Source organism: Corvus brachyrhynchos, unplaced genomic scaffold (assembly GCF_000691975.1).
Source record: "Corvus brachyrhynchos isolate BGI_N302 unplaced genomic scaffold, ASM69197v1 scaffold245, whole genome shotgun sequence".
Taxonomy (NCBI): domain Eukaryota; kingdom Metazoa; phylum Chordata; class Aves; order Passeriformes; family Corvidae; genus Corvus; species Corvus brachyrhynchos.
This window is the reverse complement of record NW_008238988.1, coordinates 1,498,490-1,517,614: the sequence shown is the minus strand read 5'-3', so window position 1 is coordinate 1,517,614 and position 19,125 is coordinate 1,498,490. Positions and strand designations below refer to the sequence as shown.

Sequence of the window (19,125 nt, the reverse complement as noted above, 5' to 3'; positions counted from 1 at the left end):
TCTTTGTTCACAAACAGTTTGAGCCTCAGCTGAAACCTTCAACAGACAACCCTGAGAATATGAAAGGGAAAAGCTATCAGTGCCTCTGTGGTTTCAGTGCAGCTTCTCTTATTGATCAACAGACCTCCAAAGGTTCAATAAATATTTATTTTACGTCTACTGCTCTGAAAGAAACAATAAAACAACACAGTGGTTAGTGGCTCAGCAAGCATTAAAGTACTCAATGAAGACCAGACCATGAATCTTTCCACAGCCAGCCCAGGGAGGCAATGGAGCTGCTCCCACAACAAAGTGCTGCCTGGTCTGGGTGATGGAGGCATCAGAGTGGCTGCAACATCTGGATGTCACTACAGGTGCCTCCTCACTGGTAACACAGGCACAGACATGGATTAGATTGGATATTAGGAAAAATATCACTGGAACAGGCTGCCCAGGGATGCTGTGGAATCGCCACCTCGGAAGTGTTCAAAAACACGTGGATGTGGCACTTGGGAACATGGCTCGGTAGTGGTTGGTCTCCATGATCTCAAGAGGTCTTTCCCAACCTAAATGGTTCTGTGATTCTATAAATGGTGTGGCAAAACTGTCACCTTTGGGACAGCACTGCAAAGGAGACGCCACTACAGCAGCTGATGTCAGGAAATGGTTTTACCCAGGCACGAGGCTTCATTAATGTGCTGATTATCATTAACATGCACAGCTGTCTCGAGGACATACAGAACACAGCCTACTGCTCATTTTCAAATGACCTGCCTTTCTTTCCCCACTTCAGCTGATAACCTTTTATACATTTACACATGAGACGACAACAAAAAGAGTTTAATATTTTTATTATTTTTTTTTAATCTATGCCTTTTTTAATGCACTGATGTACCTCTTTTTTTATTTTTGAGACTTAAAACAACGTTTCTCATAGGCCTGAAGGAAAAAATAGCAGGAATTTGTTGAAGTGCTTGATTTTACATGACTTCTAATACAGAAAGTCATCATTAATTAGTGTTAAAATGACAAATCCTATTTGATGATGAGAGGTGGATGGTACCAGTTAGTGCTACAGAACATGATCAATCAACTTTATGTTTTAAATTACAGGCAGCTTATTGTTGCAGTAAACCTGTAATGCTCAAATCTCATGTTATATTCACACATAAAGAGACATTTTTAAAGGCTTCTGGAACAATAAAAACATTTTTCAGAAGGCAATTTTTAACAGCACCAAAGGAACCTCCGAGCCTTTCACTGTACAAGTTATATAAGATTTTTTGCTTATCACAAGTTTAATTTAATTTAGTCTGTCCTATTTTGTACACATGGAGGGACTCCTACTTCTTCAGTCAATCTTTTTCTGCCTCAGTTTTTTTTTTTTTTTTTTGTTATTTAGTGCTTGTCAAATCCCTTGAGTGCAAACTGTACAAGACATAAATATCAAAACCACTCTGCTACTGGGAATCTTACTACCTAGAAAACACACTTATCAAAGAGAAGCAAGACTTGCTGAAATACACAGAGAAAGGCATGATTTTAGATATTTTCTCCACCTCTAAAACAGACCAGTTGTCATTTAAGATGCCTGGGCTCCTGCTTCCCTCTTAAAGCATGTCTTGGCACAGAAAAGCCTCATCTGAAGTTTCACATTGTGCTCCTCTGTCCTTTGCCAGGATGTAGAGCAGCAGCATCAGAGCAGGACTGGGTTTGCAGGGCAGTAACAGCTGTTGGAGAGGAATTATCCAGGAAAAGTGAAGCACAGAAGGCATCCAACCCTACACCGAATTTACAGCTCTCTTCATGCAGAAGCATTCAGGGCATCAATTACAAGACACAAACATCCACCTGGGAGGAACAGTCAATACAGATACACATCAATAGCTTCAAAACTCTGCAAGGTGAAGAGCAGACACCATTTCTGAGGTGCAGCTCTGTGGGTCCCACTGGCATCTTCAGTGGGGCTTCTTTGCACAGCTTTGGCACTGCAAGGACACCTTCTCACACACAAAAATCAGGCCACAGAGGTGCCATCCCAGCACCAAATCTAACTATTTTCAACTCCAGTTCTACCTACCACACATAATCCCATTTCTTTGAGCACAGTGGGAGTTTTGCCATTAGCTTCACTGGAACCAGGATTTCCCTTGCAGACTGTTTTTTTAATCCCACTTGTCAGGGCAGTAAATCAAAACCAAGGAGGGCAGCAATGCTGACCAAGTGTTTCAGTGAAAACAGTGGCTGTGAAAATCTCATGTGCAGGGAAAGGCAAGCCCAGCAAAGCCTGGAGGGAATGCCAAGTGTCAAATGGCACGGTAGGTCCTCTAATCAGCCACCCAAAGGGTGTCTGCTCTTCCAAAGGCATGATAAAACCACAGAGCTTAACTGAAAAGCAGCAATATTTAGAAAACACTGATATAACTTGCATTAAACTGCATTTTCATGTTTGTCAGCTGTTTATTCTTTCAATGTGTTCATGAAGACACACATGGTCATGTCCGTGGACAACTGGGCATGAAACCAGTGGTTTTCCTGGATGCTGGCTGACCTACTGACACACCTCCAGGCAGGGTTTTTTTGGTTAAATGGAGGTTAGAGGTGTCTCAGTCACAGATGCCCCATTCCTCCTGGACTGCCAGCTCGCTTTCACCTGGCAGAGCAGATGAAAGTTCTTCCACCTAAAAATTCCATACATTTTAGCACTCACTTATACCAATTATTCTATACATCAGCCCAAGCTACACATGCAATTTTGCCATGTGAGCTCAGGAAGAACACATATCAACTCCCATCACCCAATATAGCCTGACTCCTATGTACAATATACTTTTTATATAGTGCCTGTGAAACTAAGGAGACTGGCACTTGTACTGAGGGGTTTCTAAGCAATTTTCCTGCCAGTAGGAATATTGCTGCTGATTAAAAAGATGAGAGAAGTGCAAAATCAAATGAATTACCAGGCTGTCACACATCTAACTCATTGCCTGACCTGGAATAAAAATCACTCACACCTCCAGTGCCTTCAGTTGATCCACCCCTCCCCATGATCTGTATCAGGCAAGACCATCTCAGACTTAAAATCCCAGAATCACAGAATTATTTAGGTTGGGAAAGACCTTTAATATCATCAAATCCAACTGTTAACCCAACACTGCCAAGTCCATCACTAAACCATGTCCAGGAGTGCCACACCTACACGGCCTATGAACAGTCCCAGCGTAGGGAATGGGGTGGGAAAGAGAATATAGTGAATACTCACTGGACCACCAGGAGAAAAGCATGGCTGAAAGATGATTTTGAGGCACTTATAGCCTGAGGCAAACCAACCAAACATTGCCATATTTATAAATTGTCCTTTATCACACTCATGATCAGTAATAAAAACAACTTGAACCAGGGGCTAGATTTACATCATTTGTATCTGTATATTTAATTTGGTTGGATTTTTGGCACTGAAAAGCAGACCCTTCCAAAACCTGCAATAAGGGTGTGGCACTACAGCACTCTTAGCTCAGAGCACTTGTCTTAGAGCAGTAAAGCAAACATTGCATATAAAGCAAATGTTATGTATAACATAACATCATCTGGGCAAAACTGGACTGGGAGCCTGACTCAGAAAATACTATAAATAATAGCCCCAGATATAAAAAAAAACCTCCAGTGACATTCTGCTGAGTAGCCTAAGCAGGCACCATTGGCCTTTAAAACCAATCATCTCCATATGTCTCATCAGAGCTGCTCCAACTGCTCTGGAAGGCTACCTGTTCCACGTTAACCATGCTGAAAATCTGTCTAGCTCTCACTTAATCCAAAATCTGTCCAACTCTCTCACATCTGGAATGTCTCCTAACACGCAAGAAACATCACACAGCACATGTAACTCACAGAATCCCTCAATGGTTTGGCTTGGAAGGGACCTTAAAGATCATCTCATTCCAACACCCTGCCATGGGCAGGGACACCTTCCACCTGATCAAGTTGCTCAAAGCCCCATCCAACCTGTCCAAGAGCCAGACACAACAGTATTGGTCATGCTTTGAATGTAGAGAGGGCTCCCCTCAAAATCCAGAGGGGGGTGTCTAGAACGAAGATGAAAGAAAAAAAAATCTTTTCTACCAGTTCCATTTTCACAGTAATTCCTCCTCGATTTGTATGATTCACCTGAATGACCTGTTTGAATGTGGTCAAAACAGGATCCTTATAAATGGTAACAGGAGATTATCACATTCAAAACAAGCACGCAGATGGAATAAATCTTTTGGTCCACTCAATATTGGAAGCACACAAGCATCATTATGAGACAGGAACTGCTAAACCTTCGCTTCCTCAACAATTTCCTACAATCCCATTCTGTATTTGTAATTATTTTAATGTGCACAGGCTATAAAAGTGTTGGCTCACAGCAAACATAGACAGTTCAATATAGAGGATGGCAGAGAGCAGAGGGCAAAGTGTGTATGTATCTCCAGAGCAGCTGTGATAAGGCTGTTTCCTGCAGCCCCCCAGAGTGTATTGATGCTGTTGCTACTGTGTGAATGAATATTTCATTTCAACAGCACGTGCCCATCTCCTGCCTCTTGCCCCTGGGAGGACACTTGGCTGCACACAGCAATCCTAGATCCCACTTCCTCCTCTTCCCTGCAGACGAGAGCAGTGACCACACATCAGCAGGTGTTGCTTTCTGGAGAAGGCAGTGACTGCCATCCAGGGACAGGCTTGCTGCCCACCCTGCTCCTGCCAGCTGAAGCATCAGCTGATCCCCAGTGTACAGCAGCATCATCTCCCAGAAATTATCACTGTAGATCACAGAATCACAGAACCACTGAATGATTTGGGTTGAAAGGGACCTTAAAGATACCTGGTTCCAAACCCCTGCCAAGGGCAGGGACACCTTCCACCAGACCAGGTTGCTCAAAGCCCCATCCAGCCTGGCATTGAACAATTCCAGATGTTCCATCCTCTGTCCCCAGTGCTTGGAATGGGTCACTCCCTGAAGGCAGAAAGGGAAAACCTACACAAACTTGTATCTCAGCCCTCCCTTCTTGCCTCTGTCCTTCATTTGCTTTGCTTACACACACATTCACATACATCAGGGAGCCAGTCCTTCCCCAAAAGCATCTCTTTTTAAAGGATGCAGCAGGCACAGCGCAAACGCACATCCAGCCACAAATCACAGCTGCTCGCTCCTGAAAAACCACCAATAAAAGAAAAAAGCCATAAAGCTGCAATGCTTAGAGTAAATATATCAGCAGCTTAATCACTCTCTTGGGAATAAAGATGCACTTTGTGCATTACTGGGCTCTGTGTGTGCTTAATAACAGGGGCCAGCGTGGGTTACAGAACAGCCCACTGCCTCCTGGCATGGTAACAGCAGAACTCAGAACAATCCAGCAGAAGTGCCTTTGAACTATATTACCTAAAACCCCACTCTGTTTACTGGATCATTAGCCAGAGTATATTCTCACCAATACGAGCCAGGATAAATTTCAAGGTGCTTTACCATGTATAAGTTCTGTATAAGTCGCCAGTTTCATCCATTTAAAGCCTGTTTTAAGACTTCAACATCTGCAAAACAATGCCTTTACATCGATCCTTTCTCCCAAAATCTCACCATTCTTCCCAGCAGATTAAAAGCTTTCAAGTGCACCAAGTGGCAGCAAACACACAGTGGGCATACCTGCAGGTGCTACTCTTCTGCATGACGTCAGCTCGGTGGTATCCAGAGAGTTTACAAAATCCGTCATTACTATAAACTACGGGCCAGTCCACAATCTGGGCGTTTCCCAACAAAAAACTGGATTCTGAAAGGACAAAGAGCAAAAGAGAGAAAGGGCTGTTGTCAGTGGCAAAGTACAATGAAATCCTCCTTGTGTTACACAGCAGATGCAGAGTTATTCGTGATAGTAACTTCTATCATGATGCTTCAGAGGGAACTGAAATCCAAATGGACATTGGAAAAGAATTTGTGATGAAATAGGGTAACTCCTGGTAATGCAAGTAGCTTCCTACACCCCAAAATACTGATATAAGCACCAGTGCTTTAACAATTTAGAAAGCATTCATTTATTCACATCTGGGCGAGATACTATGTTTTATTTTTATTTCATACATATCTTGAAAGCAACATTAAATTAACTTGCAAACTGAGTTTTAAATGCTGAATTGTATGCGTGCCCAAAGCTGATGATGACTCTTTTGCTTGAGAGAAGTGATTTTTTCTTCCTGTCAGGTCTGAGTGTGTTTTGCAGGACACAGCCAGCATCCCTGGGATGAGGGACAGAGTGCGAGGAACCGCTGGGGAAGGGTGAGTTGCACCCACCACATCTCATGGTACACCACATGCCACACCACATCTTAGAGTGTGGGTATTAAGTGGCCCACATGGAAATTTAGCACAATCTGGGAGCTCATAGGTGCCAAAGGGACTTCAGATGATTCAAAAGAGATAAAGGGCCTGCAAGAAATCTGGAGAGGGAATTTTTATAATGGCTCAAAGTGATAGGACAAGGGGGAATGGCTTCAGAATTACAGAGGGCAGCTTTAGATTAGATATTTGGAAAAAAGTCTTTACTGTGAGGGTGCTGAGGCACTGGACCAAGTTACCCAGAGAAGCTGTGGATGCCCATCCATGGAATTTTCAAGGCCAGGTTGGATGGAGCTTTGAGCAACCTGGTCTAGTGGAAGGTGGTCTTTAAGGTCCCTTCCAACCCAAACCATTCTATGATTCTATGAATTTCAGTGGCAGTCAACCAAAAATACAAATAGGTGGGTTCGGCACATCCTGATAACATGCACCCATTGCTCTAAGTACAAAATATGGGCAGGGAGTATTTCTAGGAAGCTGAACTCAGGTTTAAATATCACTTCAATCATCTGTTCTTTCAGTCAGTGCCTACAGTTTGTATGCATGGACTGGCACCAGCACATTATGAGTTAGTCCTAAAATAGTTTAATTCTTCCACCCCTGCTTTTAGCAAGGCATTTCCAAAGAAAGGAAATACCCGTTTTGCTTAAACACAATGTTGTAGGGATTTTACGTTCATTGACACTGTAAACATTCATAATTTTGTTTTCAGAAATAATACTTTCACTTAGCAGAGGTTTTAAAATTGTAGTCCACAGTAATCTTCAGTGTTTTATTTATTTTTACTGGTAGTTTTCAATTTCATTTTGACTACAGCTATGGAACTATGTGGTCCCATTCACTAGTGATAAAACACTTTAAAAATATAACTATTAACAATCATTGTTGCATAAAAATTATAGGAAATGTTCCTTTCAGCAGTTCTTGTGGGGAAAAAAAATAAGGATATTTTTACAAATTTTCCTCATAATAGCCCAAGAATGGCTATGACAACAACAGACATTTATTCAGGTGTGCACATTGATTTTCACATAAAAGTGACACTGAGTTTGCATGAGCTACATATGCCCTACTCAGAGTGCTAATAACTGAGACTGGATTGTACATTCTGCAAATATTATTCGATTGAATAAGGACCATGTACTAAAAAAAATAATATTTCTTTTTTCTTTATAAGCATGAATTTTGAAAAAAAATAATCTGGAGATTATTGGATTTTCTACAGAAAAGCAGATTTTAAAATATTTAAAAGCCAGTCAATGGGAGGAATAGAAGTTTGGATTTTGTGAAATCTAACACTTTTAAGCTCAAGGCATTTATTCAGATCCATCACAAATATTCTTTAAGCCTAAATATCAACTTTAAAAATTTGCTTTCCTGCCCACAGGAAGATGTCCTTGCTACAAGCAGCAGGAGACATGGAGTAAAGCCTGAGCACTACATAAAATATCCCTGGATTCCCACAGCCCCTTCTGCTAGGACTCAGCCCAGCTCAGGGGACACCCTAAACCCCTGGGGACCAAAGGTTTGCTGGAGCTCATCCCACCGTTCTGATGTTCCCCCCACACCTGCATCTCCTCTGATGCCTAAAGATTTTTTAGCTTTTTATATCTTTTCATATATTTCTAGCCTTGTAGATTTTTAATATAGAGTTGTACACTTTCTAGTACTTTTCCTGCCCTTTCTCATAATAAGCTAACCCTTTTCTAACACATTCTTGAAGTTCTGTTTAGTGTTATACTTAGGAGGAGAATTTCTGATAAGGACATTTTGTTTTCAACCTGAACTTAAGAGATATAACAAGAAAACAGGGCAAAGAAGCCCCTGGACAAACTCAAAGGGCTGACCCGAGGGTGGGTTGGTGGCGTAACTGATTTCCTGTTGGATGTACTGGCCAGATATACCAATTAATTAGCCTCACAAAAACTGTAGAAATCCTTGTTCACGTGTGCACAGAGCCGTATTTGTGCACCTGAAAGCTTTCATTAAAGAGTTGCTTTTTATCCTACCACTTTAACACTGTTGCAAGGTTTTCTGCCTTTTGTTATTAGGCAGCACCTCCAGTTTAGAAAAGGGGAGACACCCCCAGCCTCCCAAACCCACCGAGCTCTCCCCATGGTTGCCACCCCATCACCACCATGCTCCAGGAGCTAGAGATGCTGGGAGCATCAGCAATTCTGGATTTCCCATCCCACAGGGAAACAACCCAAGGTTGCAACGACCCTCAGGTTAGATTTGGAAAGACTGTCCTTATAGAACCATCTTTGGCCAAAATTCTGCTCACACATCTCAGCACAAAGGGCACAGCCTGGCAATGATGCACTCAGGGATGCTCTGCACATGCCTGAGCTCCCCAGAGGGCCACAGTCCAGAAGCAGAAAACCCTCCTGCTGCAAAGCCTCCCCATCCACAGACATTAACTCGATTGTGCATTCCCACCACATCACTGTTTCAGGGCACGGAGCACACAGCACACGTACACACGTGATGCAGCCAGATAAACAGCATTTAATGGTTGTCTTCTGTGGATTTTATACTTCTTTGCACCTGAGGGTCTCAAAATATTTGATAAAGCATTCACCAAGCTGATCAAATCCACAAGAAACCTGGGAGGGGACAAAACATAAACCCAAGCTATTGATAAATTGTTGTGGGTTTGTTTTGTTTTTTATTCTAAATCCTGTAAAATTTGTGGTAAAAAAAAGACACTAGAAAAATCTTGGTAGATATTAGTATTTCTAATTTTTAAGGTTAGATCAGATCCATAGTATATAGAATAGAAGCCTGACCAGATATTACAAGGCGTTTTCTTTTCTCCCCTTGAATTTTCCTTTACTTAATTGACTAAATTTACTTAATTGACTTCTGTTTTTTACCCTTGTCTCCTAAGCGAGTAAAGCTCATTCATCCATGCTCAGCACAGGAATATGAATTGTAGAATCTTTTAGGCTGGAAAAGACCTCCAAGATGATTGAGCCCAACTACAAACCCAGCACTGCCAGGTCCACTACCAGTATCTGTGTGTGTGTGTGTGTGTGTGTGCGCGTGTGTGTGTGTGTGTCCAATTCCAGCTGAAGGAAAATCTTGATTCAATGTTTGCCTCTTGTTAGAGATCAATAAATCCAGCTGTGGGCACAAAACCACAGGGATCCACATTTCATTAATGCTGCTGCTCACTGAGCAACTTGATAAAATTGAAGGAAGAACAGGTCAGTGTCTGACCCTTGGGTTTTATTGTGTACCCAAATCTCAGTATCCACAGGACTCTCTGTATTTAACCTACCCTATATTTTATCAGGAGCCATGTTATTTTATTCAACCAAGACACAATTAATTCTTCCATATTTCTACAGTTACAGACCATAACTCCAGGCAGATTTAATTCTACATGAGCCAGTCCATACCCAGCTGTAAAAATCCAAACTATGTACTGGATGACAGGACACTTTGAGAGAACCTCTCTTTTTTTGACCATAATTTTATAAAATCATCTCATCATCACTAACTACTCATTGAAAGTCCATTTCTTCAGTTCCCTTCCCTGAGGATGGATTCACAGCCACCCCTGGACTAAATCCACCTGCATGTCTGACTTCTGTATTTCTGCAATTCAAATTCACAATTTCCTGGCTAATAAAGATCATCACAGTTGTGTCTTTGGTTATGATTTCCATGACTCTATGGCAAACTCCACTCTGTCCAATTCCTAGTTGTCTGCCTAAACCAGGTGTAAGAGACAAGGGCTAGAAAAAACCTCATTTTATCTCCATCTCCAGTTGCCACAGGGCAGCCAAGGATGGAGGTGTTCAGACTCCCTTCATAGGAGACGCAGCTTCTCCTTCCCTGCTCCAGTCTTCAACAGATGAAAGGGGTGTTTTGTGCCTTCTTCAGAAGAAAAAGAAAAGGAGCCAACAAAAGGTCTGGAAATGGCAGGGTGATGGGCATGGCAAGGACACCAGCACTGGGATCTCTACAGCCATAGTCCTGTCAGATCCAACAGAAAAGAGCTGTATTCTGCAAGCAAGTCTCTTGAGAGAATATGTTATATTGGAGGTATTCTCAATAACAAGTGTTTCTTAAGAGAGTTTAGTTACTCATAACTGGATATTACTGACTCCAGCCACTACACCAACACCAGAACACATGAACTTACTTTAATTATGTCACAACTTCATGGAAAGATCACAACAGGGATTGCCAAGGATAGCCAAAGTTAAGAATGGCAGGGCATAAATACAGCTGATGTTCTGCTGTAAGGGGCTGGAAACTAAAACTTGTGCAGTGTCCATGCTGTGGCCCAGAAAGGGAAATCTTCTCTCTCCTTGTACAGCAACTCTCAATCTCACAAGTATTTTACTACAGAGGCTGGGGACTTCCCCACTGGTCCACAAGACACTGGTCACTGCTGAAAGCAGGACAGTGACTCTGAGAGATGCTGGCCTGATCCAATATATGGTGGAACTCCAGGAAACTGGGATCCAGATAACCATGGTGTGGTATCTCGTACTGAAAACATTTCTATGCAGCTGATTTCAAAACTCACACAATGATTGTCCTGAAATCTCCAATGATGTGTTCATCCTTCTTGGATTTCTCTGACGCACTGAAAGTGCACTTCGCATTTCCTTACAGATAAAAGGTCAATTTTTATTATTTCTAAGCTTGTCTTGGTGTTATTGCCTCCATCAACCATCTTCTCCAGCCATTCCCCTTTCTGATGTACTGTAGAGAGCCCAAATCACAACTCTGTCGGTTGTGTATGCTCCTTGAGTAGACACCTCCAAGCACCAGAGTCTGTCTGTAAGGAAAGCAGGGTCTGCCAGCAGACTCGTCTGTGTCAGAGTTGCCAGATTCCTCTGAGGGAGGCAGTGGGCCTTTTATTAGCTAATATAACTCTCTTATTTACAAGGTTTAATGCTGATGGCAAGGAAACGGGGTATTAGAGGCATACAGTCAGCAAAACTTCAGGTTGGAAAACACAATTGAGGAAAATAATTTTTTAAAAGCCACTGCATTTGCTGTTTCCATGCTTCTATTTTGTAAAAAGGCTCTTTTGTGTGAAAGCAGCCTATGCTGTAGAGCAGCAAGCCTTTAATCTTACTCTACCTTGCAGTAGCTAGCACTCAACACAGTGCTGAGCCTTGTGCTTGCTATTAAAATAAAATAAAAAGACCACAGTGTGCGAGCAATTTTTTTAACTAACGAAATGCCCAAAGCAGTGTAAAATTCATGTTATGTAATGACAGGAGAGCAAGAACAGCTAAATCATTCCAGAAGATATGCTTAACCAAGTGAGAAACGTTGTCTCTAATCATCTTTTCTCAAGAATGCTTGGGTACCACTTGCAACCAAAATTGTTTAAATCACCATTTCTGAGAATTCCATCTCTTCTCAAGGAAACAGGCAACTGACCTTTTTTAGAAAGGTCACCACTGAAAAGATGCTGTAAAGAAAATAAAGTAGTAGCAGAACACAACAATAATGATTATAATAACAAAAAGAAGCAGTGTTTCCCTCTATGAACAAATTCCTACCTCTAACAACTTTACACAGAGCTGTCCTTCAGAACTACCACCCTTCCACTGCAGAGCAAAGGCAGCCCAGACCTCACAGGGGCTGTGAAAAATCTGGAAATTGCCTTTTTTTGCTAATATAAAAGCCCCAAACCACTTCAACTGCTGTCAGCCGATTCTCCTCATAACTACACAGGGTCAGCATATTGCTGCAGACTTGTTCAGAGCATCTTGGAAAACTGGTGGTGCTCCTCTGTGTGTGTATTCAGGAGGGGTGTCCAAAAACAGTTCTCTTTTTTAATTTTCTTAGCTTTCCTGAGCAGGTCTTGGCCCTGACAGTGCCCAGTGTTGTCTGTGGTGACTCCAACCACATGCTCAAGATGTGCTGCATCCCCATGGAGTACAGAGGAAGATCCTAAGCCCTTTTGGAGGGCACAGCCCTCTAAAATCTGCCTCAACAGGCACCAACATCCCTCCAGCTCTGGGGTCGGCTGCAGACGAACCTCTGCTCTTGAAGCAGCAACCTCCAACAGCACTTTGTACTCCAGTCTGTAAAACCACAGTGCTGTTTTCTAACAAAGCTATAATTTCCCCAGTGTCTTTAAAGCATGCAAAACATCAGTGCCATCCAATTTACCCAGTACATTAAGTGTTGCTTGCCTGAAAAAAAAAATTCTCCACGGACCAACTCTTTACGTCACCTTTCTGTGCCAGTGTTGTCTTTATTTAAAACTAATATTATGAAGATGCAACGAGGACTAAACCCAGAGCAAGGTGACTATGCTGAAATGATCCATTTCCTGCCCCAAAAACGTGCTCCCCAAATAAAACAGAAGACGAATAATCCAGCACTGGCTGAAATATTAAATCCACATGTAAGTCGCTCAGCTGGGAACACAGCAGCTTTCAGCAATTTAGCAAGCGAGCTCAAGAAGAAAAATTAAGAGTCTGCCTGAAATTTACCTCCTGAAAACTTAGAAAATTAACTGTAATCATTTGGAATGTGGAAGCCCACAAACAGCCCCAGCCTTTACCGTGGCACATCGCTGACCCGAGGAAGAGCTCTGAGGCAATAAGGACATGAGAGCATCTCTATGAATTACCTGAAAAATGACATTTCGTACAATTCTGATCACAGTTTCTCCCCCACACATCCATTTATCCTAGAATTAAACTAACCCTCACCTATCCTGGTTATCATCCAAATGCCACTGCTGAATCTGCTCTCTATTAAAATTATGCAGAACACAACATAGATGTACTGAGACTAAATTTAAACTGGAGCATGCTGCAGCTCTCACTCAAGGCACACAGGCACCCTCAGGGAGCAACCAGAATCCAGACTTCCAGCTTTACACAAATGAGAGCGCTGGCTTCACATTCCCAGAGGAGAAGATTGTGGTAATTGTGGTAACAGGAGCTGTTCAGACACGGGGCTCCTCTTGCAAACACTGAGCCCACAGCAAGTCCCAGCTGCAGTTCCACAGAGCCTGGCTGCTTCTCAAAAAGAAACATGTTTGGGCAGAAAATCGGCTGCATGTCCTGTGCTCTCCTCTCTGTGCCAGTGGCTGAAGCAAAGCTTTCAACAGGACTGGTCCCAGAACCCCTCCCGGGTGTGGAGTCAGTCCCTGGCCACTTGGGATACCCGGGGCTTAGCATTTGCAATAGCCAGTCCCCTGAGTGTGCTGATTAAACAAGTATTGTCCTGTTTTTTTATCTGAAAAGCAGATTATTAGAGTACCAACTCCAAAATCTTCTATTATTTAATGTTATCGAATCAGAAAATCCTATTTCCTTCAGCTATCCAAGAGAATAACTTAAAATCCCAGTTCACCACCAGACAGCACCCTGTAAAACAGGCTAATTAAATGTATTTCCACTTCCTGACATTATTCTTTGGCTGTATATTCCTTCCAACTGCAATAAAAAAATCAGAATGTTTCCTCAAAAAAAAAAAAATCAATTTAATTTTTTTCCTTCTCTCAGGTTTCAACATTAACCTGGGAATGCAGCAACTCTTGCAGTGACCTCTTGTGGCAAGTGCTCAGCAGCATTCAAGCTTCCCCCCAAAGGAAAGGCTACCTCTCCCACCACCCCACCCACCACAGAACGAAATAAACAAAAAGAGAATGAGAATGAGAATGAGAATGAGAATGAGAATGAGAATGAGAATGAGAATGAGAAGAGGACCCACAATTAGAAATGAGACTGATCATATCTCACGTAAATCCAGATTTTCCTTTAGCTAACAATATGGCATTCTTTAAGTTTCTAAATTAATAAAATGGCACAGAGCTTCCATAACTTTTTTTTTTAAGTAAAAATAAACATTTCAGACCATGCAGAACTCCCCCAGTTTCAGCAGCAGTCTGATATGCTTAATCCATCTGCACTCAGCGAGCCCACTTGAAAAGGAAGGAAAACAGGGTGTCTGCAATTGAAAACTCCTCACATATGTCATCTAGTAATGCTTGTCAGTGTAAAAATCCACTTTGCATTGATTTACATGTCAGCAAGCGCCCAGCAGTCACAGAAACTGCAGAAGGAACCCTGTGCCTTCGAATGCCAAAGAAAGCCCTAATGACATCAGCTCCTTGGTCATCCCTTTGATAACTTCTGAGCTGAACTGGGGGATGGAAACTTTCACCGCACAGTGCATCCTGCTTTTATGCAGGGATTTAGGGAACTGATGAGCTCTACATTTTCCTTGGAGGATCCCCAGTGACAGACATCCAGTAAACTTGAAGTACCTCACTTTAAAGAACTTTCTCTCTGCAGCATGTGTGATTTAATTGGTGCCAGATGAAAATGCAGCTCATTTTAATATAGGGGAGAGAAGCCCACATGTATCACGTCCCACGTCCCCGCCTGTAAGACAGGAACCCTACACAAGCTAGTAAGAAGAAGAGCCAAGAAACATTTATTTTATCTGTAATACCAGCAGAATAAAAATTAAAAAGGTGTCTTACTGCTACACATGTGACACTTGTTTTCCCTCCCTTTCCAGGTAACCTGCCTTGACAGCAGTCACGTGTGAACAGCGCTGATCCTTTCACCCATCAGTCACAGGGACCCAGAAGGGCAGAAAGGTCTGTGTGAAGGACCTGCTTTTCAGGAACATGGCATAAAGGGAATTGAATGCTAGCTTCATTAAAACTCACGCTGAAATTCCCATGTAAGCCTTACAGAGCTATGATTTCCTTCCAGTGCCAAAATGCACTTGTGAAAGACCCGCTTTCACGAGGAAGCTTCTAAGAGTTATTGCAACAGAAACAATATCCAATAGTGATGACTCTTATCATGTAAGATTATATACAGTTTTTCACAAAATTCATCCCCTCTTCCAAACTGTTAGCAGTCTTTATTGCAGATTGCTGCCGAGTCCCAAAGTTACCCTTTCCACAAATTCATGCTCTTACCATAAAAGCAAATTATGCCATTAACATGTATTTAATTTTTCTGCTGATACAATCTGTGAAGGCAAGACAGATGTGCATGGCTCAACTCACTGGATGACTCTGCCCATGGGACAGGTCAATGAATCCCTGCACTTCCACAGTGCTGAGCACAGGTCAGTATCAGTAGGAGCTCTGAATGCACTGAAGAAGCAGACAATAATGTCAGTAATAATGGGCACAGACTGCTCAGAACATCTTGGGAGAGAACACTGCCCTTAGGATCATCCTTATTAAACATCCCAAATACTAATGGCAGTAAAAGGCAGTCACCTTAATGTGATTTAGCTCAGTGCTCTCACAAAACACCTCTTCTTTCAGCTCAGCAAAACACCTGGTGCTCTTAAGATCTAGGGCACAGCCAAGGCTGTAGCAAGATCATATCAAATCTTTGTGAGCCTCAGATAAGCCTCAGTGTATTTTCACTGTGCTTTAAAAGAAGGAAAAAAAAAAAAGATTGCAGAGAGTGCACTGAGATTACCCTGAAGACAGGTCTGGGTGTCCTCAGGGCTTGTCCCTTTCACCAACCACAGCAGCCCTAAAGACAGACCCCGCTGCTCCCCACGGGCTTTGGCTCTCCTTAAGTGGAGCTCAGCTGCGGTGTGGGCAAAGAACCTGCAAAGCAGAGGCTGCCATGCACCACCCCATGCTTTGGGAAGCACCTGCAACCTGCGATGCTGCCCAATAAAACACTTCACAAGCTCCAAGATGTAATATTGTCTCCAAAAGAGACTTTCCCAGGGCAAGGAGACACCGTGGCACCTCTCCATCACTTTGACAGCTGCTCCGTCCTTCCCAAACACATTGGCTGGGAGAAGGGCATCCAGCAGGGCAGCCCTGCTCTCCCACTCTCCAACACAGAGGGCAAAGAGCCACAGTCACCCCTTTTCACGGCCACCCCGTTCCTTTCTGCTCAGCTCCTTGGTGCTTTGCTCATGGCTGCACACTGTGAGCGCTTCTCCCACAACTTTAACCTGATAAGCAGCCAAAGCTGAGGTAAAAAGGAAGGGTTCACAACATTCCTAAAGAGAAAGTGCCCAAATAATGCTGAAAATTCAATATATGATTGATTTTAACACCAGGTCAGACACCACACCAAGCCTGCACACCGTGTTCCCACTACACCTGCTCCCAGTTCTGACTTTCCACATTGTAAAATTATTACAATTTTGTCTGTAAATTTTGTTATTAGGATCCATCTCTGGTAACTCTGAGTAATTTGTCTCCATCTACACTTCATTTTGAAGCCATTGCTTCCATTTCACCTGAAGAAGAGTCTATCTGCTGAAATACCTGCCTAATTTTTTCCAGCAGTACCCATAGAAGTAATTCTAAACCTAATAGAAGTTATTACCTGTATCTACAAACCTTCTCTTGATTGTTCGGAAAAGATTTATGATCAAGAAGTGCAATGGGATTGCAAAAACGTGACAAATCTCAAAGGAGAATGTTCCTGAACCAGGAACAGTGACAGAAAGGCTTTTTTTTTTTTTTTTTGGAGGGGGGGGGCATGTTGAAGATGTATTTAAAAAAACAATCATCAGTCTTTCCTTCATCCCATTCCTCTAACTGTCAGTGAAAAATCCTTTGGAACCTGGTGAATTCAAGTGTAAAAACAAGCCCAGCAGACAGTCAGCAGACCAAATCCTTGTCTTCTACCAAGCACTGGCAGGAGATACTTGAACCAGATTTGCTCCACTGTATACTATTAAGTTTGGATTAAACAGTGCTGAATCCAATGAAAATTACTATTTCTATAAAGGACAAATAAGGCTATGTCCTGGATGACAAAAATAAGAATTAAATCATGTTTCAGCTCACAACACTGACAACTTACATGAGTTAAATACAAATTCCCAATCTACTTTCTTCGTTGTGTCCAACAGGGAAAATTTGCCTCTCTAGCTAACATCAAGCTTAGACATCATCAGCGGCACAGAAAAAGCAAAATGAATTGCCAGATCAGCATGATTTATGCTCCTAAATCAGACCAGGTTAAAAACTGGAGGGGATACGTGCTTTTAAAGTATAATGTTCGAAAGCCTTCTGAACTTTTCCAATTTTTGATAGCTCCAAGCTTTACTGAGCTTTCATCAGGGAGGATGTGTGATTTAATTAGAGCACAATACAAAACCATGGCATTCCCAAACCATGCTCCCAGCCCTGCCACCAACATGCTGCATGACCTAGGGAAATCAGCTGTGATGCCCCAAGTCCCCATTTACGCCACAATTTGAAGAACAGGTTGAGAAAGCCTCAGTATGTCCTCTTCCACAAGGAGCCGTGAAGTGTAATTAAATTCCACCCAACACTTTGAAATTGTCAGAGGGAAAGTGCTGTATAAACGCCTATTAATTACTCCTGCATTTAATATTCTGGGAAATAAATACACTATTGTGGGAAACCAGCTCTTGGAAATTGTGCAGCTCCAGGGATTGACAAGGAGTCAGCTGCCAGCCACAGAACTGACAGAGGCAAGACCAGAGGGAGGAAGCCCCCAGAAATGGCTGATGGCTCAATACAAAGCTGGCATTTTAACATGCAACATTTTAAAACAAATTCCAACTCATCTCACTCCTGCTCAGGAGGAAAATCCATGAATCACCAATTCACTACCTGCTGTCAAAATCAACTCCAAGCCAGCACACCAGACCATACTGGTATGAATGTGGGGTACATCCAGCACTGTGCAATATGGAAAGGTGGAAAGGAACACTTTTCAGCATGATTTCACATGCCACTGGTGTCTTGATTAATACTAAATGTGGTACCTCATCACAATGCTCTGCTCTGCCCACCTTTCCCACTCCTGTCACCAGGTGTACACTGGCATAGCAGGGCTTCCCCAGGGCAGGGTCACCCTAAACTTGGGCTGACCAAGGAGTTACCTTTCAGCAAATCCAAAGCACATTTTTGCAAACACTCCTGTGTCACAGTGGTTAAGTGCCAGTGCAGAAACTACATTAAAAAATGCATGCAACTAGCACAGGACTTGCCTAAAGCAGCATCTACATCAGCACACCCAAAGAGACAGTGGGCTGCAAACATATCGTAACTTTAATGCAGCTGTGTAGAGCGCTCTTAATGAGTGCTTTGCGCTGGATGCAAGGGTGAAATTAACACCTGCAGCAAGGAATAATTGGATACCACACAGTCCTGAACTAGCCCTGTAAATATTCACCTAACAGAGGAGCCGTAAATGACCAACTGCAGACAGTTCTTTTCCCATTTGCTCAGCCACAGCATTACAATCATCCAAACCACAGTCACTCCCTCACCGCTTTCCCAGTACCTTTGCCACAGACTTCAAAGTGTCACAGAATTGCAAAAAACTTTGAACCCCCCGAATGGAAATGACTGCAAGTCCTAATTATTACAAAACTAAAGAACAAGAAGAAGGGGCGGGGGGGGGAAATGACCCGATGAGCGGAGAGGATTACAATTTATTGTCTCATTTAAAAAAAAGGGAAAAGGGTTCAAATTGGCAGCAGCGACAGCGATGTAAGAAGTGCGGGGAGACGGCAAGGACCGCGACGGGATGCTCCGGAGGGGACGAGCGGATCCCGTTCCTTGAAGGCACCGCTTTGGCACGGACCCACCAGCGTGGCAACGCCGGGGCGAGAAGCCGGAGGGACGGAGGGATGCATGGACGGGCGGATGGATGGATGGCTGGCTGGATGGATGGATGACGGGGGATCTCTCACCGCTGGGGCGCCGGGCGAGGTTCTCCAGGAAGGTGTTCTGCGGTGCCACCAGCCCTCTCTTGCCCCCCGGCATCCTGCAGCGCCGGGCTCGGGGGCCGGGGCTGCGC

The 19,125-nt window shown here is 43.0% G+C and overlaps 1 protein-coding gene across 1 annotated transcript in view; it reads right to left on the bottom strand.

Moving 5' to 3' along the window:
- Positions 1–19,119, bottom strand: part of KCNH5 (potassium voltage-gated channel subfamily H member 5) — a 153,278-nt gene extending 134,159 nt beyond the window's left edge. The window contains exons 1-2 of the mRNA XM_008637276.2: positions 19,019–19,119; positions 5,660–5,783 (exon numbers count right to left, since the gene is read on the bottom strand). Of these exons, the coding sequence (XP_008635498.1) occupies positions 5,660–5,783; positions 19,019–19,091 (197 nt within the window). The 5' untranslated portion in view covers positions 19,092–19,119. The remainder of the gene's footprint in view (positions 1–5,659; positions 5,784–19,018) is intronic.
- Between the last annotated feature and the right edge of the window lie 6 nt (positions 19,120–19,125).